The sequence below is a fragment of the Bubalus bubalis genome, chromosome 4, assembly GCF_019923935.1.
Source record: "Bubalus bubalis isolate 160015118507 breed Murrah chromosome 4, NDDB_SH_1, whole genome shotgun sequence".
Classification (NCBI taxonomy): domain Eukaryota; kingdom Metazoa; phylum Chordata; class Mammalia; order Artiodactyla; family Bovidae; genus Bubalus; species Bubalus bubalis.
In genome coordinates, this window is record NC_059160.1 from 46,607,646 (window position 1) to 46,633,409 (window position 25,764).

Sequence of the window (25,764 nt, forward strand, 5' to 3'; positions counted from 1 at the left end):
CTGCCCAGTCTCGCTCGGTTCTGCTGCATGTTCACTGGCCTCCCTGTGATCCCAACCCTCCGTGCTTTTGGATCTTAAGGAAATGAAAGTCTGTCCCTGCTCACGGGGGAAGCTAGGCATCCCTGATGCACAGTCCCTCCCACGGCATGCAGGGGGTGCTCGGGGCCACCTCCGGATTCTAGGAGCCTCCGGCTGGCTTTGCCCTGTGAAGATGCAGCACAGGTGATGTCCCTGGAAGAGCCAGTAGACTGTGCTGTGGCTGCTGGGTGGGAAGCATCCAGGGGCCAGCTGGCCGGCTGCACACCTGGTATCTCTGGGCCTCTCACCCACCTGATAAGATGGTCAGACTAGATCAAGGTTCTGAAATGTTTAAGATGAACTGCAGTGGCTGCCTCGCCCGCGTCCCTCTCCCTCCGCGGTCCTCACCCTTCCTCGGTCTCGTTGATGATGTCACAGATTTCCATGTTGAGCGCCCAGTCCTCGCTCTGCAGGGAGCCATCCGTGGCTTTCTCTGAGGACAAGAAATCACAGGTCACAGAGGTGTGTGGGGGTCCCGGACGGACAAACTCAGAGAGCGGGAGTGGGGAGGACAGTGCCTCTGGGCACTGAGGTGGGCCAGCACCACGTATATGGTATCACCTTCATTGTCCCATTTCGTCTCTTAATTCCTATAGTAGCCATGTGAGGCCAGGAGGAAAGCCCTGGCTGAGTCTACCATGTGAGTAGCGGATGGATTCAGAGGCCTGGCCTCAGTGTGCTTGTTTCTGACATGACAATATTGAGAACAGGGTTTGGTTTTATACTTGCAAATAAGTGTTCTTTCTTGACTTTTTAATTATCTTTGGACTTGGAAACACTTCTGAGGTTCAAAGTGTAAAAAGTTCCAAAAACACATCGAATGGAGAGTCAATCTATCTGCCTTCCCTGCCCCCAGCTCCCTTTTCCTCAGTTTCCTCTCAATTCTCCCAGTGATGTTCTTTACCTCCAGAGCCAAGGACACGGGGTTTTAAATCCTGACTCTGTTACCACAAGGCCTGGCCACGGCCTTCCCCTTTGTGTCAGCTCATCTATACAGAGGTGGACACCGAGGTGCCCTGCAGAACCACCCAGGGGAATCTGGTAATGCAAACCAGCATCGACAAGATACTTGGTGCCAAACGGATGCTTCTAAGTGGTGGCAGGTCTTTTTCTTATTAAAATTGAGGCAAAGGTCACACAAAGTAAAGTTCACCATTTCAGTGGCATTTAGCATATTCACAAAGGTGTCCAACCACTCTGTCTGTCTGGATCTTAGGGTGAGGTCTCCAGGTAGCCAGCTACGAGACTCTCCAGGTCTGGAGAGGCCGTGTTTAGAGGTCCTTTGCTGTAAAATCTGCTCAGTGTGCTCCAGTGTGAGAGGTGGTGGGTGGACAACGAACGCAGGAAGAGAAAATCCTAGGACGTTCAAAAACATTCTTTAAGAGCGAAGCGCCAACCTGTGTTCACACTGCCTGTTTTCTCTGACCTCAGCACCTTCTAGGTTCCATCCACACACAGACCTAGCTTTAAAGGAAGCTTCAGTGGACTGCATATACCCTGCTTGTCTCAGGCAAGAGTCTGCCCTGCGCGTTATCCCTGCGTTTCTGTCAAACACGCACATGAGTGTTTACCACTGGCTGGATCAGCGGTTAGGACACTAGTCAGGAACTCAGTCATGGCTGAGTTCTCAGCTTGAGAGCCCAGCTCCAGGCTAGGAGTGCTCCTGTCTGTAGCCTCGGTGCACCCCCAGACACCGCGCAGTGGGGTATCTCCCAGGAGCCCCCATGGACCAGGCACCCAGAGCTTATTACACACGATGGTGCAGGGGAGGTTCCCGCACCACCCTGCTCATGGGGTGACATGCCAGGCCTGCTCTAGGCACTGGGGGTGCAATCTGGACAGATGGACATGGTCCCTGCCTTGCGGCGCTCAAAGAGGCCGAGCTCTCAGAACAGATGAGTAGGCTCTGTGAGACTGGTCAGGGTTCTCCTCCAGCCGGCAGGCAGTCCTATCCTGTAGGGCAGAGCCTGGGCTGGGCTGGCACAGTCAGATCCCTAAAACAGTGGCTTCCATGCTCTACGTTTGGAAACTAGCCCGACTTCAGCTCCACCCTGGGTCCCCTTGGGTCCTGCAGGCTAGATGGAGGCCTGGGTAGCTCAGGACATGGGCCAGGCAGCTGGGCATCCAGGCATGGACCTGGTGGCAGGCAGGTTGCTTGGCTCCTGGGTTAGGGCTTCGAGAGGGGTTGACAAAGGGCTCCCTTTAAAAGGGTGGAAAAGGGACTTACTCATCCCACAAGTATGTCCTGGGTGTGGCTTCTCTGGGCCACACTCCCTACCCCTGGGACTTACACGCCTACTGAACCACATATGAAGAACCGAAAGAGCTAAGTGACCCCCGGGCAGGGGAGGGCTAGGTCTTACTTTCGAGGGTCTGGGGGGCAGTGGCTGATCAACCATGAAGAATAGCACCTCCTTCCGAAGCCACGTCTCAGTGACCCCCAGTCCCATGGCGGGAAGGACTCATCAACCCAAGTCCTGACTGCCTCTAATGATCCACCGAGTTCTGCCAGTTCCAGCCCTGGACGCTCTCTCCATCCCAGCCCCTCCCTTCCCCGCCCTGCTCTCTGCCAGCCAGGCCACCTCCCCGCCTTGCTCCCCTCACTCGTCCTCCATGCTAACCCAGAGTGAACTTTCTGGAACCTGAAAGTGATTGTGTCCGTCCATTCCCAAATCCTTCAAAGGTCCCTTAGCCCCTGGCTGGACCTACAAGGCTCTTCCACAGTGGTGATGTTTTCACTTCCCAAGTTATATTGCTAGGTAACACTCAGCTGTTTACATAAAGAAGGTGACTGGGGCCCTGGCAGCTATAAGGTGCCACTACTGCCCTTGTCTAACTAATGGGGAAGCTGAGGCATGGAGAGGTCACACGGTGGTGAGGGAGGGTGGCTATGGCTGCCTCTGCCCTTATCTCCCATCGGGCGTCAGGCACTCTGCTTTTCCAGAAGGATGCGCCCAGAGCACTCAGGCCATCTGCCCCCTCCTTCCGGACCCTGGTTCCACCAGTAGCCCTCGGTGGTTCCTCCATTGGTTCCTCCCTATGACCTCCCCCAGGGACTGCTGAAAACCACGGCACCTCCCTCCTCCTGGGGGAGAGAGTGGCAAGGTCTCAGAAGGGATTATGATCATTTAGAAAGGCAAGCGGCTGTTGAGGGGGCAGATGTGGCATTTATGAGAGAGAGAAAGCCATCTTGAGGAACCAGGGTGGGTGCAGCGGGACCCCTGGAACGCGAGTCTGACACCAACCTGAGCACAGGGCCAAGCTCTTTAGTCCTGAGTGCCAGCTGTGGGCGGAGCCATTTGGAGGATGGAGCTTTTTGTAGGGGGTTTAGGGTAACGGGGGCTCTGCAGTCAGTCTGAGCAGGTAGGTGAGGAAGAGGCAGAAGGGAGACAAGAGACATCTGAGCAATTCCAGCAGAAGGGAGGTGCGCCCAGACCCCTCCCTTCAGGGCTGGGACAGTTCTAGGACTTCCTCAATAAAGATGTCCAGAGACTTCCCTGGTGGGGTGGTCCTGTGGTTAAGACTCTGTGCTGCCAATGCAGGGGGTGTGGGTTCTATTCTGGTCAGGGAACTAAGATCCCATAAGCTGAGCAGCTTGACCAGAAGATTAAAAAAAAAGAAAAAGATAGAAGAAAAAAAAGAAAAAGATAGAAGAAAAAAAAGAAAAGAATAAAAGGTGCAAAACGGTCCAAGGGGTAGGCATGCTCTATTAAGGGCAGAAATTTAAACCCACAGGAATCTGGGGATGTGTGTTTTGTTTTTGGTTTTAACCGCAGAAGCAACTCAGCTGGCTATTTTAAGAAGGCAGAATAAAAACACTGACAATGGTTACTAGTTCCAAAAGAATGACAGCTGACTTCTCGAGCTCTCTGCTGGTGGCTGTGACCTTTGGAGGCCCTGGGGCAATCCTACCCTTGTCCCCCAGCTCTGGAGGAAGCCGGGCCCTGTGAGTCACCTGCTGTCGTCCGGGCGGGCAGGTGGAGGTTGGGGATTTTGGGGCGTCTGTCTGTCTGCTCAGCAGTCTGTCATCTCCATGTGGGGCTGGTGCCGGCACAGCAGAGTGGTGGCACGGCCTTGGAGTGGGACAAGCCTGGCCTCACCTCTGAACTCGGAGACTATGGGCAAGGGTCTGAGCCTCAGAGTCTTGGTTTCCTCATCTGTGAAGCTGGAAGAAGATGGCCGCCCCTACAGGTGATGGGACTTTTCAGCCTGACAAAGTGCATGCGTCAGCTGAAGAGCAGTGGCAGGTTGCTGCTGAGTCCCACGACCATGACCCGGGATGAGAGCAGCAGACAGTGGCCACCGCAGTCTCCAGCTGCAGGCCCCTGGAGCCAGCCTGCTCGAGCCGGGCCACCCTGAGTTTCTGGAGAGCCCACCCTCTCAGCCATGGGGGAAGCCCTGCTTCATAGGAGGCCATTTCTGTGGAGCTCAGGGGACCTGTGGGTCACCATTGTGGGTGTCCGTCCCCCTGATTGCCTTCTGCCAGGTCAGCCCGAGGGCAGCAGCCTAGAGCTGCCTCCCCACCACCCTGCACATTCCGTCACCAGGTCCCCAGGGGCCCGGCTGCTCAACGTGTCTCTGAAGTGCCCACCTCTGTCATCACGGTCGCAGCTCTGGTTCCGGGCCTGTCTCCCACCCAGTCCTGTACCATTACCATCACACTCTCCTCTCCCAGCATAAATCCAACCAGTGCTCTTCTCTGTATAAATATTGTCTATGACACCCCACTGCCCGAGGATCAAAAACCAGATCTCTTCAGGGGCTGAGAGGGACATCTGAGGCCGAGCCTGGCCACGATCCGCTGTGGTCTCCTCCCTCCCTCAGCTGCCCTTGTTCTTTCATGCATCAGGGCTTCTGCTTGGGGCGCCTGGCTCCCCTCCAGGCAGGCACCAGGTCACAGGTGACGGTCAGACCTCAGCCCTCACCACCAACACTTGGCTTCTCAGCACAACCAAGCCCAGGGCCCTGCACTTCTCGTCAGCTCCACTGCGCTCACCACAGCCCCTAAGGCAGAGGGCGGAGACACTGAGGAGCAGAGAAGCCAGTGGCTTGCCATGGTCATACAGTGTGCGTGTTGCAGAGCAGAGGTTTGAACCCCAAGAGTTTCTTAGCTACTAGGTTGAGTGCCTCTCAAACATACTGAACATGTGCCATCCAGGCCCCGGGAGACACTGGTGAGCAGAGCTGGCCAGGTCCTGCCTTCAGGAAGTCTGCAGCCTGGTGGGCAGCCACAGTGGCATCACAGAAGGGAAAAACTCCTGGATAGAAAAGAGCAGGTGCTGAGACAAGCACAGGGGTGTGCGATTCAGATGTGCCAATGGGAGGACCTGTAAGGCCCTACCCCAGTGTTAGCCCTGCAGCGTATCTCCAGCCAGGTGAACCGTGCCAGGCTCATCCTGCCCCTCCGCACTGACACTGTGGACAACAGCAACCAGATGACCAGCCTTCCCTGCCCATCAGCCTGGGACCCTCCTCTCCTGTCACCACCCTACAGCCCACACCACGTGCGGGGACAGCTCACACCCACACCCGGAAGTGGAGGGTGGGGATGCAGAGCCGGTCTAGAGGGGTCTGGACCTGTGAGCTCCCCCTCTGCTCTGCTCCCGCCTGCCTCAGCTGGATGCCGAGCTCTGGAGACATCTCTGTGTCTCTGGGCCCACCCTCTGGTGGGACAGAGAGTAGAGGTTCAGCCAACGTTTGTGGAAGGACCAGCCGAGGCTCCAGGGAACCTCGCTGCTGAGCACCCGTCCCCACTCTGTCCCAGGGAAGATTCCTCGTGCTTCACTGACCTAAGCTCCCTTGTCCACTCTTGAGCCCCTCTGCTGCTAGGATGTGGCTTACAAATAACAACCTGTCAGAACTCGGTAGATTTTTCTTTCTAGATTCAATGAAATATGGTTTGCAAACAGTAATGAAGTGTCCTAAAGGGCGAGGCCGACAGCTCAAGTCCCACCTTGACCGTGACCACGTCTGGGGCAGGGCTCACTGACCTGGGATAGAAGGTGAAGTAGCTGACCATGATCAAGCAAGCAGTGACATGAGGCGTCGGCTCGACCCAGAGCTTCCACGGGCTCTCTTTCCAGATCCTCCTCCTATGACCAGCTCCCCTGTGAGGGTGCCCACAGGCCACCTGATCTTCAGGAACTGTCACCTTTCCAGTGTTCAAGGCCACCTACTCATATCGCTCAAAGGAGCCATGGTGAACCCTTGAGATTTCCCTTCTAGTCTTCACTGTTTTCAGGATTTAAAAAACACATCAGCATAATTTTTTTAAAGATGTGTAAGGGTACTGTGACTATGGCTCATTTGTTTCTAACTACAATCCCTGTTCCACACCCTTAAAAGACACAGAAATATTTATGAGTGAAATGATATGCTGTTTGGAATTCACTGTACTCACCCCTCCCTCTGATCCCTGCCCCTCTCCCCACCCACGTCTGCCTCCATCGCTGGCCCAGCGCCCCTTTGCCCCCTCTGCCCACCTCTCCGCTGCCTCCCAGGTGCCCTCTTCCTGCCCTTCTCTTCTCCCTCCCACGACACACTCTGAGCGGCTCCTGTTCGTCCAGCCCTGCACCAGGTGCCAGAGGGGCAAAGATGAACAGAATCCCTGCCCTTGGGGAGGCCCAACAGCAGTCAGTGAAAACAGCTGGAGAGATGTGTTTAGAGGAAAAGGACAAGTGATGTGACTGAGGTCAGTCCAGGGCACCGGGGAGCCGCAGGGAGGGGTCAGCACCTGCGGGAAGAACCAGGAAGGTTCCAGTGAGGAGGTACCTTTTGGGCTGAGCACAGGGCATGAACTGCTGGGCTGGAGGAGATGAGAAGGGACGTTCCTGGGAGAGGAAGAGCATGAGCTGAATGAAAGACTCCAAGATGAAACCTCAGGGGTGAAGAGGAGAAGAGGAGTGACAAGGGGCTTGAGGGTCAGTCTGAAGGGCCTGAAGGAGGGAGACAAGGCTGTTCTGAAACCAGGAAAGATCCAGGAGCCGGAGGTGGGCTGAGGGTCCTGGAGGGAGCAAGGCAGCCAGAGGAGAAAGGCAGTGATGCCAACGGCCTGGAAGACCAGTCCGCGGACCAGGACAGAAGGAATCAGGCATGGACACCCCTAGCCTGCCCCCTAGCAACTCCTCCCTCGTCCCCACCCAAAACAACAACCCCACTACCCACTGGCAGTGCCCAGTCCAGGAGTGGGCAAGCCACCCAGTCCTGATCCCTGGGGAGCATGGGGTGTCTGCGGGGCTGCACTGGGGAGGGGAGAGCTTTGTCTCGCTCATTCCTTCCTTCGCTTCTGGGAGCCAGCACGGGAGCATGGCTCCTGGAGCTTAGGCTGAGGGGGGACACACTCGGGAGACAAAGTTGGCACATCCAGGACCAAGAGTCTGGGTGTTGAAAGACATCTCTGAGCTCTCAGACCAACCCTGAAACCTCCCACCTTCCGACTTCTTCCCAGGTAAGCCCAGCATGTGGGGCCAGCTTGGCTGTGTTGGCTGGGTATCTGTCTGTCACTTGCAGCCAGGGTACCCCAAAGCTTGGTGGCGGGATGTGGTGTGGAGCCTGGTCTTCTCCCTGCTTCCTCCTCCCACTGCCCGGGCCTTCTGCCTGGGCCCTGCTTCCTATGGGGCCTGCCTGGACCCCCAAAGGGCCTTGCCCTCCGTGCTGGGCCAACAGGACTCGGCGCAGACAAAACTACAAGCTCTGCTTAGTGTCATGGTAACTTTGCAGAATTTACTGCTTTGTTCCTCCATCTCTTCCATCAGGCTGTAAGCTCCAGGGTGGAGATTGTGAGTCATGGAATTCTCTACACCAGACCGGATGACCAGGCCTGTGAAAAACCTGCAGGACGTGTTTGATGAATGACTGAATGAAGGATGAGGCCATATTCACCAGGACAATAAGCCCTTAGAGCACTTTAATTTAAATGAACTACTCCCACCCTTTGGCCCCCGTAGACCCTTTAGTAGCGGCTGTGTAGAAATCCTAATCTTCCTTCCACTTGGCAGTCCTATGAACTTTTAATTTTTTTTTTTTTTAACTTTTTTGCCCATGTCATGTGGCATGTAGGATCTTAGTTCTCTGCCCCGGCATTGGAAGTGTGGAGTCTTAACCACTGGACTGCCAGGAAGTCCCAGTCCTATGAATATTTTTAAAAACTACCTTGCGTGTGTGCCCAGTCACTTCAGTCGTGTCAGACTCTTTGTGACCCCATGGACTGTAGCCCGCCAGACTCCTCTGTCCATGGGATTCTCCAGGAAAGGATACTGGAGTGGGTTGCCATGCCTCCTCCAGGGGATCCTCCTGACCCAGAGATTGAACCTGTGTCTCTTACGTCTCCTGCCTTGACAGGTAGGTTCTTTACCACTAGTGCCACCTGGGAAGCCCTAAAAAGTACCACGTTCCTCTTTAATCTGACCTCCGCGCTACATCCTCAGTTCCTGTGACCACCCCACTCTGGACGTGACCTCTAGAGCCTTCGCTGTTCCCATCAACCCCTTGGGACACTGGCCAGCTGTGCTGTCCTCCTGGAAATGCAGTGTGGGAACTCACGTACCTGTCCACATGGGAGGCGGTATCCGTGTTAACTCACCCTGGGACTACATGAGACGTTTACTCAATCCACTGTATGGACCTGACCCCCACAGAGTCTGTTGCTGTGAAAGACACTCTCCATTGCTGTACTCTATTTAGGTGTTCTAATCTCCCTTGCAGTCAGAAGAGGCCCTGTGACCCAGTGCTGGCCTCTGACGTTAGTGGAACTTTCTGGTGGCTTCCAGGGAAGGTCTTCCTGCCCTGATAACAGAGGCAGTGCTGGCAGGTGCCAACCATGCTCTGTCATGTGCAGTCCAGCAGGAGGAGGAAACCAATGCGCTAAAGGCTGGGGGTGCGTGGGTGCAGAAATGCAGAAAGAAGAATATGAACAAACTCAAACTACACGCATTCTGGACCCACACATTTCCACTGTAAAGGAAACCTGCCGGGTCCCTGTCAGTTCTAAGGGGAAGCAATCAGGTGGGAAAGTTAGGAGAGTGGGATCTGGACACAGACAAACCCCAGTTCAAGTCCTGACGGGAGCACTCGCTGACTGTGTGACCAGAGTGAATTCCTTAACCTCTCTGTGCCGAGTTTCCCTCCTGCAGAATAGAGGAAAGGATAACTAAAGCACCGACCCTCAGGGTTATGTGAGGAGGAAATCAGAGAAGACACTTCATGTGCTCCACGTCCCACCCAGCACAACAGCCAGCCCCCAAACAAATGTTACCAACTAGAAATATCAATCCCCAAATCATTGCCTGAAAATTTCAAGCATCCCCCAAAAATAGCTTTCTAAATCACATACACGCAGAGGCCATTCTTTTTCTCAGCCAGCAAACCATCCTGAAGCCCACTTTCCAGTGAATAGCTCCTTCCAGGCTCAGCATGGAAAGTTCCATCATTCTCCTAAGTTGCTGAGCCATCCTTCCCCAAAACCCTGGCTGCCTCTCCCCTGCCATTTTGTAACCACACGCCACAAGAGGAACTCGAAAATACCTCACCGAAGGCATAACTTTGGCAACCCACAATTTTAAAGTTGATACAGCTAACTATAGTACCTAACTGAAGAAAATTCCAGTTTGCTGAAAGAAGGCTTTTGAAAAACTATCCAGGTAAGAAGGAGCAAAACTGTGAAAACAGGTTTGAAGGGACTGGCCAAGGCATATATGACATTCTTTTTTTCTTCCCCCAACTCATGAATGCAAAAGATGTATGTATGACGTATGTAGGCGTGTACATTATTATTTATGTACCTATCTATCCATAGAGAGATTTAAGGGATTGCTTGTGCTATTGTGGAGGCTTCAGTATCAGTTCAGTCGCTTAGTCGTGTCTGACTCTTTGTGACCCCATGAACCGCAGCATGCCAGGCCTCCCTGTCCATCACCAACTCCCAGAGTCCACCCAAACCCATGTCCATTGAGTCGGTGATGCCATCCAACCATCTCATCCTCTGTCATCCCCTTCTCCTCCTGCCCTCAATCTTTCCCAGCATCAGTGTCTTTTCAAATGAGTCAGCTCTTCGCATCAGGTGACCAAAGTACTGGAGTTTCAGCTTCAACATCAGTCCTATTAATGAACCCCCAGGACTGATCGGATCTCCTTGCAGTCCAAGGGACCCTCAGGAGTCTTCTCCAACACCACAGTTCAAAAGTATCAATTTTTCAGCGCTCAGCTTTCTTTATAGTCCAACTCTCACATCCATAAATGACTACTGGAAACACCATAGCCTTGACTAGACGGACCTTTGTTGACAAAGTAATGTCTCTGCTTCACCCATTCCAATCCATCTTAGTTCGCTGATTCCTAGAATGTCGATGTTCATTCTTGTCATCTCCTGTTTGACCACTTCCAATTTGGACTCATGGACCTAACGTTCCAGGTTCCTATGCAATTTTTCTCTTTACAGCATGGAACCTTTCAAAGTCTGCAGGACAGACTAGCAGGAGACAGATGCAGTTCAAGCACAGAGGTCATCTGCTGGCAGCATCCCATCATCTGGGGAGGCCAGTCTTTCTTCTATGCAACTGGTCAGATGAGGCCCATCCATGTTATAGAGGGTAATCTGCTCTTCTCAAAGATGGACTTAAATGTTAATTTCATCTAAAAAAATACTTTCACAGAAACATCTAGATTAATGTTTGGCTAAATATCTGTGTGGGCTTTCCTGGTGGCTCGGCCAGTGCAGGAGATGCAGGTTTGATCCATGGGTCGGGAAGATGCCCTGGAAGAGGGCATGGCAACCCACTCCAGTATTCTTGCCTGCAGAATCACCTGAACAGAGGAGCCTAGTGGGCTATACAGTCCATGGGGTTGCAAAAGAGTTGACACAACTTAGTGACTAAACAACAACAACAAATATCTGGGTACCGTGACCTGGCCAAAATTGACACACGAAGGGAACCAACCCAGGGTTTATCCTGCATCAGTGTATTCAAGCTCCAGGTGAACAGAGGACATCTCTGCCTGTCCTTCGTTCTCCTGGTCTCAATCTCTGTAACCCGGCTGGCATCTCCCTCCCGATTCCCTCCTTCCCTTTCCTGCTTTCCCCACAGGTGTAAAGCCCAATTCCTCCCATGGGTCCTGCATAGCTGCTTGGCTCTTCATGGCACTCTGGGGTCTCTACCAGTTCTCAAGTCTTCCATGTCCATGGAAGCACAATCCCCTTGGAGGTTCTGTCACTTGCTTGGGGACATGGCTGGGGAGGGGAGGAGCTGGTACTTGAATCCAAATCTTCTGATGCAGGGTCTATGTTCTGAGCCTATTCAGACTGCTTACATCTGAGTGGCTGAAATGTGCCATCTGGGATCACGAGCAAACCTGGGATCAGGTAGGCTCATAGTTGCCTATTTAATGTCGAGCAGCTTGTCAAAGTCATGACTTCAGGATGTAATTACACAGGATAAGGCCAACTTTAAAAAGGTAAGTGAACAAAAGGAAGACACTATGAAAATACAACTAAAGGTGGGACACAAGGGCAGAAGTCTGGAGAGAGCCAGCTTCGGCAGAGACTTCCGTGATAAGGAGGTAAAGAGTTAACTTGTCCTGAATCCTCCGGCTTTCCACGGAGTGATGGCCCCAGGCTAATTAGAAGACTGAGGGTTTTTGTTTTTTTCTGAAACCAGAAGGGCGGAAATCTGGGACTTTACTCTTATTTCTTTGAGCTCAGGGAGGGAACAAAACCTATTCACCAGTTCCATCTGTACAGTCAGGCAAAGGCTTTAATTCCCAAGTGAAAACCGGCTCCACCCCACAGCCTGAAACCTGACCTGTCTGTGACTGTGGCTGCCACCCAGCCTACGACTGCTCATTCCCAGTAACACCAAGACCAGACAGAGGCTGTGCTGGGACCAGGGCCCTAGGTGGGTACCCTGGCTCCCTGGCGACCTTAGACTCTGCCCCAGCAATGATAATAACACCTGGGGAAAATCACAACAGCTGACAATTATGGACAATTACTGTCTGGTGGGCACTGGGCCAAGCGCTTCACAACGTGACCATATGAGAACCTCCCTACATGGCTGAACCTCCCAATCCTGACTGATCCCTGCTATTATTATCCTCATTTTTAAGACAGGAAATTGGAGAACAGAGCGGTTAAGTAACTCGCCTCAGGTAACAAAGCAGACGATGGATAAACCAGGATTTGGACCACCTGGTCTGACTCAGGAACACACCCCGTGTGGCCATCTGACTCAAAGCCCTTTCTAGATATTAGTCCCTGTCATCCTTAAGACACAAATTTTGGGTTCTAACCTGGTGCCAGCACTTACAGATCAAGGAATCGGAGCTTCAAGCTGCAAGGGTTCCGCATAGCAAAGAGTGGGAAATGGCAGAGATTCTGACTCAGGGGGTTCAGAATTGGAGCGTTCTCAAGCATCTCTAACAGGGATACCCTGGGACCCCATTTTGAAGCACAATGCCCCCCATCATTCTGCCTCTGTCCAAGAGGTCAGCAAACTACAAACTCATGTGCCAAAAGGAGTCTGCTTTTGCATGACCCACAAGCTAAGAATAGTCTCTACAGTTTCAAATGGTTGAAAAAAAAATTCTGAAGATCATTTCATAACATGAAAATTACATGAAATTCCCATTTCAGTGTCCACAAAAGAAGTTTGAACACAGCCATGTCCCTTCACTGACATTGTCTGTCTGCTTTCGTCCTCTGAGGGCAGAGGCCAACAGATTGCAGCAGAAGCCATACGGCCCACAAAATTGAAAATATTTACTCTTTGGCCCTTTACAGAAAAGTTTGCAAATCCTGGTCTAGTCTACCCTGCCAGCCACGCAACATCCTGCTTACAGCCTCCCTCCCCTCCATACTTCCAGTGGTGGGGAGCTCACTACCAAACTGCGCCCAGTCCTGCTGTGAACCGTGCTGGCACTGAGCTCCTTGGAGTGATGGAATTGGTTCCATTACTCCTCCCCAGTACCCAGCCATTTCTTTCTTCTCTCTAATATCAACCTTCCCCCGTCCTCACCGTCCCCTCAGTTGTTCAGTTCTCTGTGAATGAGGGACAGTGATGGCCCCTAACAGAAAGCGGTGAGAAGGAATGAAACACAGTCAGGAGTGAACGTGAGCCGGACCCAGGTCTCCTGCCACCTAGCCTGGCATTCCTTGACAACACGCCTGAATGTCGATTTGGTTTCCACTCATTGCTCCCCACAGGGCAGCCCTGAGGGCCTGTGGGGCTCTCTTCCTGCTAATGCCTGTGGTCTCCCACCTATGATGCCTTCTGGTAGCCCCCTAGCTTGGCCTTTGTGGGGCTAAGAGCAGCTCTCCCTGACCTTTCACCTCTCCTGTCCACCCCAGGGCTCAGTCTTAGGCTCTGAGCTTTCCTCCTGCCCCACGACTGGGGGTAGTCCCCAGGCACTGCCTGTGTCTAGTCTCTGCTGTTTGCAGCTGGCTCTCCTGCGTCAGCTGCACCTCCAGTCAAAGTGCTGGGGTGAGCTGACAGCTGGAGGTGGAAAATTGGGTTTTTAAAACAAGGCCAGCCAGGGCTGTCCTCAGAAAATACCTCAGATGGGTTTTTAAATCCTTGGAAGAAAAGGGCTGTGTCAACACCAGCTAGTACTCACTATCTGGGGTCCTTTCAGCCAGAGGCTGCTGCCCACTGGAAGCTTTCCTGATAGATAAAGCATCACCCACCATTTCAGTAAACAAAAGCACTTGTGGCCATCAAGCCTTTGGTTACAGTGGCACCCTCCCTTCACCAAAGTGACCTGAGCAGAGTTCAGGATGGAGAAAAAGAGTATACTGGGCCTAGATAGTGAAGATGCACACCAAAGGAATGACTTCAAAACGCCCAGACTCTTGCCTCTTCCCACACAGAGAAAAGCACTAAAATCATTCGTGATGTCTGCTTTTTGTGATTAGCAGTCATCTTTTGCTGTCTGACTGTGTGTCCTCCCACCCCCCTCCACCCGCCTTCCCCCAGCAAAAACTCCTCTATCTCCTGGCTCCTCCCTGACCTCTTTGGAACGGTCCCTCAGAGCTATCTGAGAGACTGCCTCCCGGGCTGTAGTTCTCAGTGCGGGCTCCAGACAAAACACAATCCTCAACTTTTAGGTTGTGCATATTCTTTAGTTGACAGTGGATTCTCTAGTGAGCTGGAGGAGGAAATGGCACCCCACTCCAGTATTCTTGCCTGGGAAATCTCATGGACAGAGGAATCTGGTGGGCTACAGTCCACGAGGTCACAAAGAGTTGGACATGACTGACTTGACTGAACACTAGTGACCTGGAAACATTCAGGGCCCAGCAAGCGCCACAAGCGGAAAAGCTGGTCTGTGGGTCAAACAATAACTGTGGCTGCTGGAGGGCTGGGTTGCTCCAAATTCCAAACAGGTGTTGACCAGCCAGGGGCAGGGTGGTGAGGGTGCAAGAGAGGACCTCAGTTCTGCAGGCAGAGAGACCTGGGTCTGGGTCCTGACTCTAGGAAGCTGGGAAACCTTGGGAAGTGACACCTTCCTTCAGACTTACTTTTGATGATTGGAAAAAATAGCAAAACCCTGTAGGCTTGAAACCGACTCCCCCTAAAACTGAGTTCCTCTGTCAAGTTCATATTAATTTCTTTATTCAAAACTTTATGCCCTTTCTTGTCCCACACCTGTTGCCCCCAAGACTGAAGAGTATCAAAGAAAAGGGAGCTTTGAAAACCAATGGTATCCTGCAGGGCCCTTCTGGGTATGAAAGCTTTTCAGTGTCCCCCGTTTCTTGTTTTTGTGGAAAAGGCTTCTGTCTCCTAAATCTTCCCTGAATTCCAAAGGGCAGATTCAGTTACTCATTAGGGGAGGGAGGGAACCCAGAAACAAAGGAAAAGCAGTCAAGAAACAATAGCGCAGCAATAAAAAAAGAGTCCTAGTTCCTTCTCAAGGGATTTACTTGACAATCTGATACACATCTCTGAGTTCTACTAGAGGAGCTGGGGCCCCACCCAGGTGGATGATGGTGACTTCAGGTCTGCGCAAGCAGGGAGACCCCAGACTGGATGGAACCAGAAGGCTGATGCCTGAGATTCCTGGAGCCCCCACCTTGTTACCTCCCACAACCAATCAGGAGAAATTTACAAACCCTGGCATTCCACCCTCCTCCTAATTTTGCCTTTAGAAACTCCTCCCTGAAAACCAGTGGGATTTTGGGTCTTGTGAGCATGCACAGCCCAATCTCCTTCCTTGGCCCTTGCAATAAACTTTTCTCTGCTCCAAACTCCCGCTGTGGTTTGTTTGGCCTCACTGCACATCCAGCACACAAACCTGGGTTTGACAACAGGACTTCGATGCAAGTATGGCACCTGGTGTTTGCTCACAAATTGTAACTTTCCTTTTTTCCTTTCTTCCCTCCAGTCATGTGTCAGCATGATGCTAAGCACCTAGGGTCTGGATCAGTCAGAGTCAGCATCTGCTCTCACAAAGCCTAGTCCAGCAGGGGAAACACACGCACAACTACTAACAGAATGCCACGTGCTTTATTAGTGTGACGTTGGTGAAAATAATAAAAATGATGACCATGTTTCCTGCAAACTGATAATGTGCCCGGCCCTCTCCAGAGAGCATCTCACTTCACTCTCACAACCACTCTGAGAAATGGATGCTGCCATAACCACCATTCCACCCAGGAAGCAGAGCCCAAAGGCAGACAGGGAGTGAGCCTGAGGACCTAGGGTAATGGGAGGGCACAACAATGGCTGGATCTGAAGGGGTCAGCGAAGGCCTCATGGAGTAGGTGATGATGCCTGGAGCTTTGGAGGCACTGGCAGCAGGCGTTCCAGGCAGAGGGAGCAGCAAGCAGAAAGGGGTGTGGATGGGTGACTGCAAACTTTCTGAGTCGAGAGACACTGCACTCTGATTTACACCATCAGGACCTACTGTGCTCAGCGCTGCCAACTGGACAGGGCTCTATGCTCAACTGGGGGATGAAGTTGGCAGGCTTGAGAAGAGATTATTTCAATCCTGCAGTTTATAGAAATGCAAGCAGCTCATACTAGGTCATTAGTAATTACAGCTGATCAGGGCTGTTGCTCCCCCACACCCCGGGAGTGGAGGTGGGGGGAAGAAAAGAAAAGGAATACTGAGGGTATTAACTCAAATAGCAGACATTATTCATTTAATCGTACTTTTAGAGTCTCTTCAGCTTTGGTTCAGATTTCAGGGACTCAGAGGGGTCCCTGAAATCTCAGCTTTCTGACCACATCACTGGGGTCTTGGATGAGTCCTATTTTCCACCTTCCCTCTCTTGGCCTCAGTCTCCAGTGTAGAATGAAGGGGATGGGCTAGAATGGAGGTTTTCAATGTGGTGGCCACCTCAGATCTACAGTCACAAACTCTGGGGGGGTGGGGCCCAGCCTTTGATGCTTTAACAAGTCTTCCAGGGGATTCTGATGATAGCCCTGGATTAGAAGAGCCCCAGGATAAGGACCTGCAGTAAAACATGGTCTGTGCTCTAAGGGACTAAGAGTTTAGTAGCATGCTCTTCGGATTGAATATTTCTTGCCCAAGACGGGTAACCCTTCAGGGCAAGAAGAGAAGCTTTTTTCTTTGACTACCTCAAGCCTGGAGTCCCAACGAGCTTTTCTAGAAAGCCTCAGGCATATTTGGCTGACTGTGAACCAGAATTTTTTTCTTTTTTGGGGGGTGGGTGGGTAGGAAGTCTCAAACTTAACATGTGATAAAAGCAGAGATTTTTGCAGTTGGAGAAATACAGACAAGAGATGAGCTGCCGTCTCTTCAGCTCCCAAACAATGACTCATCAGTGTGTGCGTGTTTATTTGTGTAGCAGGTGGGTGAGGGTCCTGAGACAGCAGCTGCCCCTTTCAGGTCCAAGAGCTTCCTGGTGTGTAAAGTCTCTACTGACAGCATCCTCTCAAAACATTTGATTACAAAACCTCAAAAGAGCCACAAGCAGCCGCAGGGGGCGATTTCAACACAGAGCTGGGTTAACAGACTTAAGTGAGGTTTGACTTCTAAGACAGCAAGAATGAAAAGAATGTCTTGTCTAATAAAAGATCCAGTTTTCCCAGTCTGGACTTAAGGCTAAAAATCATCAAAAAGATGAGAGAGGCTGTCACAGTACTTCCCTCGGTTTATTCAGGCGAGGAAGCACACCCAGAATGTTCTGGTGAAGTGTCCGGGCCATGGCCTGTGGGTCCTCTCTGAGATGGTGGGCAGGAATGAGTGTCTGTGAGACCAACTGTCCATCCATTCTCAGGATTTTGGAACCCTCACTTGGTGGTGTCTCAGTAACAATAATAAATATTACCACCTTCTTTTAGAGAGCATCTGCCACGTGGAAGGCACTAAATCCTTCACACTTATGAACGAGTTTAACCTAAACAACAACCCCAAGGAGGCAGGGATCATTATTATACCCTAATCACTGGGGGAGGGATCCTCTCTACAGACAGCCAACGCCGCACCATTAGTAAGTCTCCGGTCAACAGGTGCCAAGAGAACCAGGGGACCTGGGCGCTGAGTGAGCCTGTGTCTTGCCCAGAGGGCCTGGCCCTCCCAGCTGCTGAGAAATGAGGGAGGCCGAATCAGGTGGTTTCGAAGATCCCTTCCAGCTCCGAGTCTGCGACTCCACGCGGTCCATTCGGTGCCGGCTGGTGAGGCGGCTACGGCCGGCAGTTCCTGAGGCTTTGGCCTGGCCTTCTCGTGGGGTGGGCTCGCCAGCGTCTAGCCCCGGCTTGGCGGAGGAAGGGCTCCCAGCCGCCTGCCCGCAATATGCCCGCCCGGCCGCCAAGCCCCAGCCTCCTGGTCCTTGAGAATGGACTTCCAGCCCTTCTCAGGTATCAGTGTTCGCAGCTCCAGACGAGCCAGGAAGGAAATGGCAAGAGCCCAGGTGGTGTAACCCGTGCGGGGGAGGCGACGACAGAAACCATCGAGGGACCCAAGGACTGCAAAAACCACGCAGTCCCTTTAACCCCCCAAACTTTCTGCCTGGATTCGCGACCCCAGCAGCTGCACATTGGCTGAGCCGCGGCCGCGCGGGCCCGCCTCCTCTCTTTATTTATTGGCTACCGTGGGCATCCATCACAATCCGAGGCTTCCTGGTGGACAGCGGCTTTTGTCAATCAAAGCAGGCGGGAGGCAGGGCGGGGCCGGGTCTGGGAGAGACACGCCAGCCTCACTCCCCTCCCTGCCTCCCTCTGGTGTGTGACTCGGGACCTGGAGGTACCCTGGGGGGCCGGGGTCGAACGCGGGGTGGTGCGTTGGGGCCGCGCGGGGCCCCGGGGACTCACCGATGCGCTGTCCCACCGGAGAGCTGAACGGGTTCCCCAGGAGAAAGTCCATCGCCACTGCTGCCGCTGCCACCAAGCCGGGGAATCAGCTGACAGCAACCGCCAACGCCGCGGACCCGTCACGTGACGCGCTGGACCGTCCTCGAGGAGGCGCGGCTGGGGCGGGGCAGAGGCAGTCTGGAGCCGAGCCGCAGGCCCCGCCTCGGACATGGAGTGTCGGCTCCCTGAGGCGGAGGGCGATGACCTCACTGCGGTTAACTCGGCGTCGGCGGACGTCACGCAGTACGTAGGGCGACTGCGGACCAGGGGGCGTGGGCTTCGCTAAGCCACGCCCTCCATGCTTGCTTAAGGATTTAGGGGCGTGGTCTTTGAGCTCTTTTCATCTGGAAAAACCAATCTCAGACCCGGGAAATGACTTGGGTAAGGTTACCCAGCAAGCCGAGACCAAAGCTCTAGCTCTTAGTCTAAGCTCCCGGGACCTCAGTATGACTACACACCCGGTGCTGGGGTTGACAGCCTCTCTGGCCTGTTGCCTCCCTACCCAGAGAGGGCGCTTCCTGTTTGAGGCTGAGGTCTCCTGGCTGCAAAATGCGTCATGTTTGCAGCCCAGATTCTCTTACCTCAAATAGAAGGCAAGAGCCAAGGATTTTCGAGACCTTGACACTGAGAGACAACTCAATGAATTGCAGCTAGTGATGGGCTAGAGCTCAGGGTGGCAGAAAGCATACACATGTTGTGAGGGGGGCCTAGGACACATCTCTGCCATTCATTTACGGTGTGATTCAAACAGCAGGCTTCCATTTTCTCTGAATTCTGGAATTAGATCAAGGACTTCTAAACTTTATTTTTTTAGGTCACAGGATCCTTTGAGAAATTGTACAAAGCATTGGAGCGTTTCTGAAGAAAAAAGGCAAGATAGAATTGTACCTCAGAGGGGTTCTGGGGTCCCTGAGGTACACCAGTGGACCCCAAGCTAAGAATCTCAAAGGCTTTCTCCAGCTTTGTAATTCAAATATCTTCTTCCATGTTCCCGTGTGCCATGTTTCAGCTGTGTCACTTACTCATTAGATATCTTATCTATTGGTTATATTTTTTTTGCTTCTAATGACATGCACTCCAAAAGATACAATAACCACTGCTTTGGTAGTCTGAGCTACTGCGAGGTGCTTTAGTATTTATCGAACATATTTGTGAATTTTTAATTTGAAAGGCTAGTCATTTTCACAAATTTAGGATGATAGAAAACCTGAATTACAACTTTATCACTTCTGTATGTTAACTGTTTGAACAGTCAATAGGGTCTGACATCTTTATTGTATGATATAAAAGCTTTATTGAAATCATGTACTCCTGTGCTTTGAAGTGTTTTAATAATGCTCATGAGACATGTTAATATATAACCAGTCCCCCAGTAGTCTAGATGCTCCTTGAGGCTGGGATGCTATGTCTGTTTCTCTCACTGTTGTCCAGCATGATGACTAATGCTTGAAAATTTAAATTAGCAATGGCATTTAGCCTATAAAGGGGGGATGTGCACTTATGATGATTTTCATGTCAGGTAGGTACCTTCCATGTTTTTTTTCATTTAAGCATATTGCTTGTTAGTATGGCAAGTATTTAGCATGATTTTCCTTTGGATTCTTCCATTAATCTTTAATATCACTATGTTGGATGACTGGAAGTTCTTGCCTTCTTGCATCACTCTGGTTTGAAGTGATTATAGGCAGATCTTGGCTTTACTACAGAGAATAGAACAGCCGTTAAGTTTTATCCTTCATGGTAAGAAAGCAGAAACAACTCACATACCCCCAAACAGGGAGTGAAATTATATTAACTCCATGCAGACAGAAAGTTGTACAGCTATTAAATTAGAAATGGAAGTGTGTAGATTTTGTCAATACAGTGAATAGTAAAGTAAATGGCAAACGTTAAGTGCAGTACAAAACTATGTCTTTAAACTATTTCCTAACAGGTAACAAACTCATTTAGTAAATAGTCTGTTTTAATTTTTCCTTTTAAGCATTTTAGCAATATCAATATCAAATGCCTTACTATGGATAAAAATGTTGAAGTCCCTCAAGACTGACAATGCATAAATGTAATATAATTGATTATAACCTTTAAGTACATTTAAACAAAAAAAATGAAGATACTCTGCTTCCAAAATTTAAAGACCACAGTATGACAAGAAAAGTGAGATCCCTATAGTAAAGTCCAGCTAGGACAAAAGAACATTTGGACAATGTATAGTTCTGATAGTTTTCCTGCAATCACATTTGCTCAGGACTGCAGATAATGGAGAGGATTCCGATGAATTACATACACAATTTAAATTTGAAGGTGGCTTGGGGTAGAAGAGCAGAGAAGGCAATGGCACCCCACTCCAGTACTCTTGCTTGGAAAAATCCCATGGATGGAGGAGCCTGGTAGGCTGCAATCCATGGGGTCGCTAAGAGTCAGACACGACTGAGCGACTCCACTTTCACTTTTCACTTTCATGCATTGGAGAAGGAAATGGCAACCCACTCCAGTGTTCTTGCCTGGAGAATCCCAGGGACGGGGGAGCCTGGTGGGCTGCCGTCTATGGGGTTGCACAGAGTCGGACACGACTGAAGTGACTTAGCATAGCGTAGCATGGGGTAGAAGAGAGCCTCGGCTTTGGGGTTTGCTGTTCCAGTGTGCTTATTCTGGCTTTGCCATTTACTTAGCTGTTTAAACTCAGGGAAAGTGCTTTCCTGTACCTGTCTCCTCATTTGTAAAAGGGGATAATATTTATAAATCTTTGGGGGAGGATTAAGTGCAATAAAATATGCAAAGCACTCTTCATTCAGCAATATGGTGATCTCTTTCTTGCTGCCTCTCTGTAAGAAGTGAGCCTTAAAGCCAATCATAATATTTTACTATTTATGACTGTTAACATCTTGTGTTTGTGTTGAAAACTTTACCTTGAAAGGTCTAATCTCATATATTAGATGTTCACAGTATTACTAAACATACATGTCAGGCTGGCTGGCTGCAAGGCTTGGAGACAGGGAAGTGACATTAACACTTTTATAGACAGGACTGCAGATACCTATAAAATTAAGTGATTTATCCAATCCAGTGTAACTCAGCAAATCAGGACAGTACTGAAACACATGATTTAGCACACAATTTGAATGCAACTCTTATACAAGACTGATAGATATTTGACTTAGGCCAACAATGTAATGTGCATACAATTTCATTTGCCAGTGAATATAGCTACACTTACAGAGCCACTGGCTTTGCAATTAGCAAAAGAGAAGATGAAAGTCCTCAATGTAAAAGTTAATAGAAACAGAGCAAGATGTTTGTTAGGAAGATAGCTTTGATCAGAAACTTGACCTCTATTCCAGATGGGCTTTTTTTTTTTTTTTTTAATGTGAAAGACAGGTTTAAAATTTCATAGGAACTTTGGTTTGCCACAGGAAAAAGATAGCTGACACTGGACTACAAATATTAAAAATGTGATTTTTAATAATATAAGTACAAAATTTTATTTCTTTATACAACTGTAATGGGATTTGGATCAAACTGCTAGAATTTATTTAAAAAACAAAATAAAACAATGATATAAAAACTGCAAGAAGGTCTGAATCCAAAGTTTTTCCTCTAATAGTACCAAATACCACAAGGAACAGATTATTATACAAATGTGTACAAATTTTAAATACAAATACAATAGGGTTGGACTTTAAAGGAAAACAAACAAACAAAAAGCAGGCTCTCGTCAAGACGTCGTTAATGTGTACAAATGATGATGGTGGGACTGACTTCTTTCTGTACTCATCCATGTCTCCGAGGCCCCTTCCCTGATACCCTGTGTCCAACAGGAGACTGACCTGGGTAGAGAGGAGGTGTGCAACAACCGCTGACACACGAAATCAAACCAGGACTTCTGCTCTTCGTAATTTTGGTTCCCAGACATTCCTGTTCCCTTCTGTTTCCCCAGTTCAATCTCAAAACTGCTCTGAGGTGAGAAAGGCATTCGGTAGCCAGAATACCTTTAAGGAACACAGTCCTGTGACCACATGGATGGGAAGGAAGGATGAAAGGAGTTACACAGGATGCAGGCCTGGGGGCACTATCCTCAGAGATCGACTCTGATGCCTCTGCTCCATCCAGGCCAAGGGAAGCAAGCAGTCACCTCAGAGCTTGGTTTTGATGTGGACTCTTGCACCAAATTTAAAAACAACCCTGAAGGGCTTAACTGTTTTCTTTGGAACTGGGAAGCAAAATCTGGTTCTTTGGAAATGAGGGCAGCTGGGAATGGTAACATTCCTTTTTATTTTACTTTCTTGACATTATTTAATTGTAAAGAACTAGAATCCCAACATAATGATTCCGTCTTGAGGCACGATACCTTAAAGAGTGGGTGATCTGGAGTTTGCAGAGGAGGCCAGAGGAAGGAGCGGGGGAAGAAATGACAAATCTAGTCTCTTCCACATGCTGTTGCTGGTGGAGGCTCTTGTTTTTTAAATTATATATACAGAAATTTACAGGATAAATTAAAATCTAAGGGAGTTTAAAGAGTTAAATACACATAATTAAAACACATTCATACTCGCACATAAATAAACCTACATGAGAACACAGTACTTTTTTTTTTTTGCAATTCGCTTATGTGTGGAATGCGAAACGCCATGTATCTGGCCAGCAGGGGAGCCAAAGAGAAGATCCCAGGAATTAGGCTGGGCAAAGCTCACCTTCTACATGCGCCCGACAACCAAGCGGGAGAACTGTGAGCTGAGCTGATGCTGCCCATGGAAGATACCAGCTCTTAGTGCTGCAGACCAAATGCTCTGGGTCAGTTCACAGTACAGACTGTGCAACTGGTGACACTGATGGCTTTACCCACTCGAGGGCTCACAAAACTCCTTGGCCGACAGAGGCTGCCAATGGTACCAATGATTACAGTAAGTTTTGAGACGTGGACACCGATAGAGCAGGAATTGGAATGAACCCTCTACTAAGTTCACTTAGGCCATCACAATAACTTTCAGATGGGAACGATGTTATCGCCTCCCACCTAGGTCACTTCAAGTTGAAAAGCTTTGTATTTTCAGTTAACTGACGTCTTCCCATAATCTTTCCCATTACATTTCAGACTGTAAGACAGGTAAGGCAAATGGTCAGTGATGGGTCTGGAGGTACAACTGAGTTTGGAAAAAAATCACATTTTAGCCAACCTTACCGTGATGCACACTAGGCATCCAAAACTAGCCCCCAGCCCCCAAGTTACATTGATTTTTTAAGGCAGATTTATCCACCACAGGAGAAGAAAGAATTCCAAGCCCATATTCATGCCAAGGTTTCATCTTGGCTAAACCTTTGCCATTTCATAAAATTATTAAAAGCAAAGTACTTACAGTCCTATGTATATATTTTACATTTTACATATATATATATATGTGCATATATATAAAAATTTAAAACCTACACCCAGAGGCCAGTGAAGGGATCTGGAACAGTCACATACACACAAGCCAGCAACAGGGCAGGATAAGGTTTCTGTCCCAAGAGTCTTTGCTGTCACAGTCCAGGCATGATGTAAGCAATGTTGTCTAGTGTGTTTGACTGCAAAACAAGGGGAAAAGTTTCAGTCGAAGAGTACTTTACCTTAGTTCCCTGAGACATAGTTCTTTGTTTAGGGGAGAGAGATCAGAAAAGGAGTCTGGAGTTAGAGAAAACGGGGGAGAAGATGGTATTCTGTTGTCTGTTATGCTGGGAGCTTTTCTGCTGACATCTCCCATTAATCCTAGTAAAGCAGTGGCAGCAGACTCGCACTCTCTTCATCTCTGGAAGAGCAAATAGGAAACACAGGCGGTGCAGTGCCTTAGGGGCTACGCTGCTTCTCTCCAAAGGAGAGAAATCTTAGGAAATGGCGTGTCTGCAATTTCACTGAGGGTCCAGCGCACATTCAACAGTGTCACGTTCCGTCGGCTGACAGCAGTGCGGTATCCAGGGAGCTTTAAGAGGTTGTGCCTGACAGGGCTCCCAAGGGTCTGGCCCCTCCTAAATCCCAGGAAACAAGGAAACTTACCAAGACCTGTTTGGGACAGCCGTTCAACTCAGGTAGTTGTGTGGTCAGACACGCCAAGGGGCCAAGCGCACAGATGATGGAGTCCAGAAGCACGGACAGACTGCCGGACACAGCCACCATGCCCTGAAAGGAAGAGCGTGAGAGGAGGAGGTTGCAGCCTACATCACACTCATGAGGCTCCCTCCAGGCCCTGGGTACTTCTTCGCATGGATCTCTGAGTCTGGGGCAGTTCCAGGAAACTTGCAGCAGAAATGGAAGCTTTCTGCTTTGGTAACTCAATACATTCCAGGTTTCCTGTCTATATTTCTAACCCGTTGTATCCTCTGTGAGACCTTGGGTTGGTCACTTAGGAAGAGTGGGGGCTGGTGGGGGGGAACAACCCTACACTTAAAAATATTTAAAAAGGCCTCACCTATTGTGGAGAACTGCTGGCAAGATTTGTAGAGGTCATGAATGCAAAAGTTATTTTTCTCATGAACTCCACAAATATAGCTCAAATGTGATAACCATGAGAATTCTACATGTTAATGTTTAATATAAGCACACACACACACACACAAATTCTCCACATATGTAGCTTTTTGACAGGTGAGGATACCACTTTTCTGTTCTTTTTAAAATTTAACCTCTTCTAGAATTCATATCGTTTGTTATCTCTGTGATTCAAAGAGATAAGAAATAAGATTGCTTGCTGCAAATACTGCTGCCAAGCTCTTGTGTAATCTGCTTCAACTAGGAGTACTGTGAGGATATGTGACCTAGAAGGCAGTGTAGCAGAGTCCGTCAGAGAAGGAGCTCTGGGCTTCAGACAGCTGGGTTCAGAACCTGGCTATCCCACTCACTGAAAGGGGCAAGTTGCTTTCTATGCTGTGCCTGTAACAGACAGTACTAACAGCATCTGCAGCAAGGAGGGGATTAAGTGAGATAACAGATGTAAAGTACTTGGGGGTGGTTCTTGCTACCTGGTAACTGCTCAGAAAGTATCCACAGTGCTTACTAGTATTACCAACATCTTCATCTCCAAAACTGCATTTCAGGCTTCCTGCTAGATCTTCCGTTTTGGGTATTTTTCAATCTCAACACACTGTAAAGAGAAATAACCTACCGTTCCTCCTAGCATTCCTTCCTCTGCTAAAGTCATCATCACCCACACACCTGCCCAGTCTCAAGGCCATGCCACCACTGACTTTTCTTTCCCTTCATTCTCCTCGTCCAATGTCTCCCCCTACTTCCAAGTCAGAAAATAAAGCAAAAGGTTATAAGAATGGGCCCTGAGGTCATGCCACCGAACTCAAGGCTCCATTTCAGCACTTAGGGGCTAAATTCCAGAGAGAGTTCCTTAATCTGAAAGTCTAT

The 25,764-nt window shown here is 49.9% G+C and overlaps 2 protein-coding genes across 15 annotated transcripts in view; both read right to left on the minus strand.

Annotated features, from left to right (window-relative positions):
• TOM1 (target of myb1 membrane trafficking protein) overlaps window positions 1-18,484 on the minus strand; it is a 40,045-nt gene extending 21,561 nt beyond the window's left edge. For all 9 annotated transcript variants that reach the window (XM_044941374.2, XM_044941372.2, XM_025283557.3 and 6 more), the window contains exons 1-2: window positions 18,345-18,484; window positions 427-511 (exon numbers count right to left, since the gene is read on the minus strand). In XM_044941374.2, coding sequence (XP_044797309.1) covers window positions 427-511; window positions 18,345-18,396 — 137 coding nt within the window. In that variant the 5' untranslated portion in view covers window positions 18,397-18,484. The remainder of the gene's footprint in view (window positions 1-426; window positions 512-18,344) is intronic.
• Window positions 18,485-21,816: 3,332 nt separating this feature from the next.
• HMGXB4 (HMG-box containing 4) overlaps window positions 21,817-25,764 on the minus strand; it is a 35,684-nt gene continuing 31,736 nt past the window's right edge. For 5 of the 6 annotated variants that reach the window (XM_025283562.3, XM_006079896.4, XM_006079900.4 and 2 more), the window contains 2 exons: window positions 24,409-24,531; window positions 21,817-23,942 (listed from right to left, as the gene is read on the minus strand). In XM_025283562.3, coding sequence (XP_025139347.2) covers window positions 23,898-23,942; window positions 24,409-24,531 — 168 coding nt within the window. In that variant the 3' untranslated portion in view covers window positions 21,817-23,897. The remainder of the gene's footprint in view (window positions 23,943-24,408; window positions 24,532-25,764) is intronic. The other variant, XR_003108758.3, reaches the window with a different exon arrangement.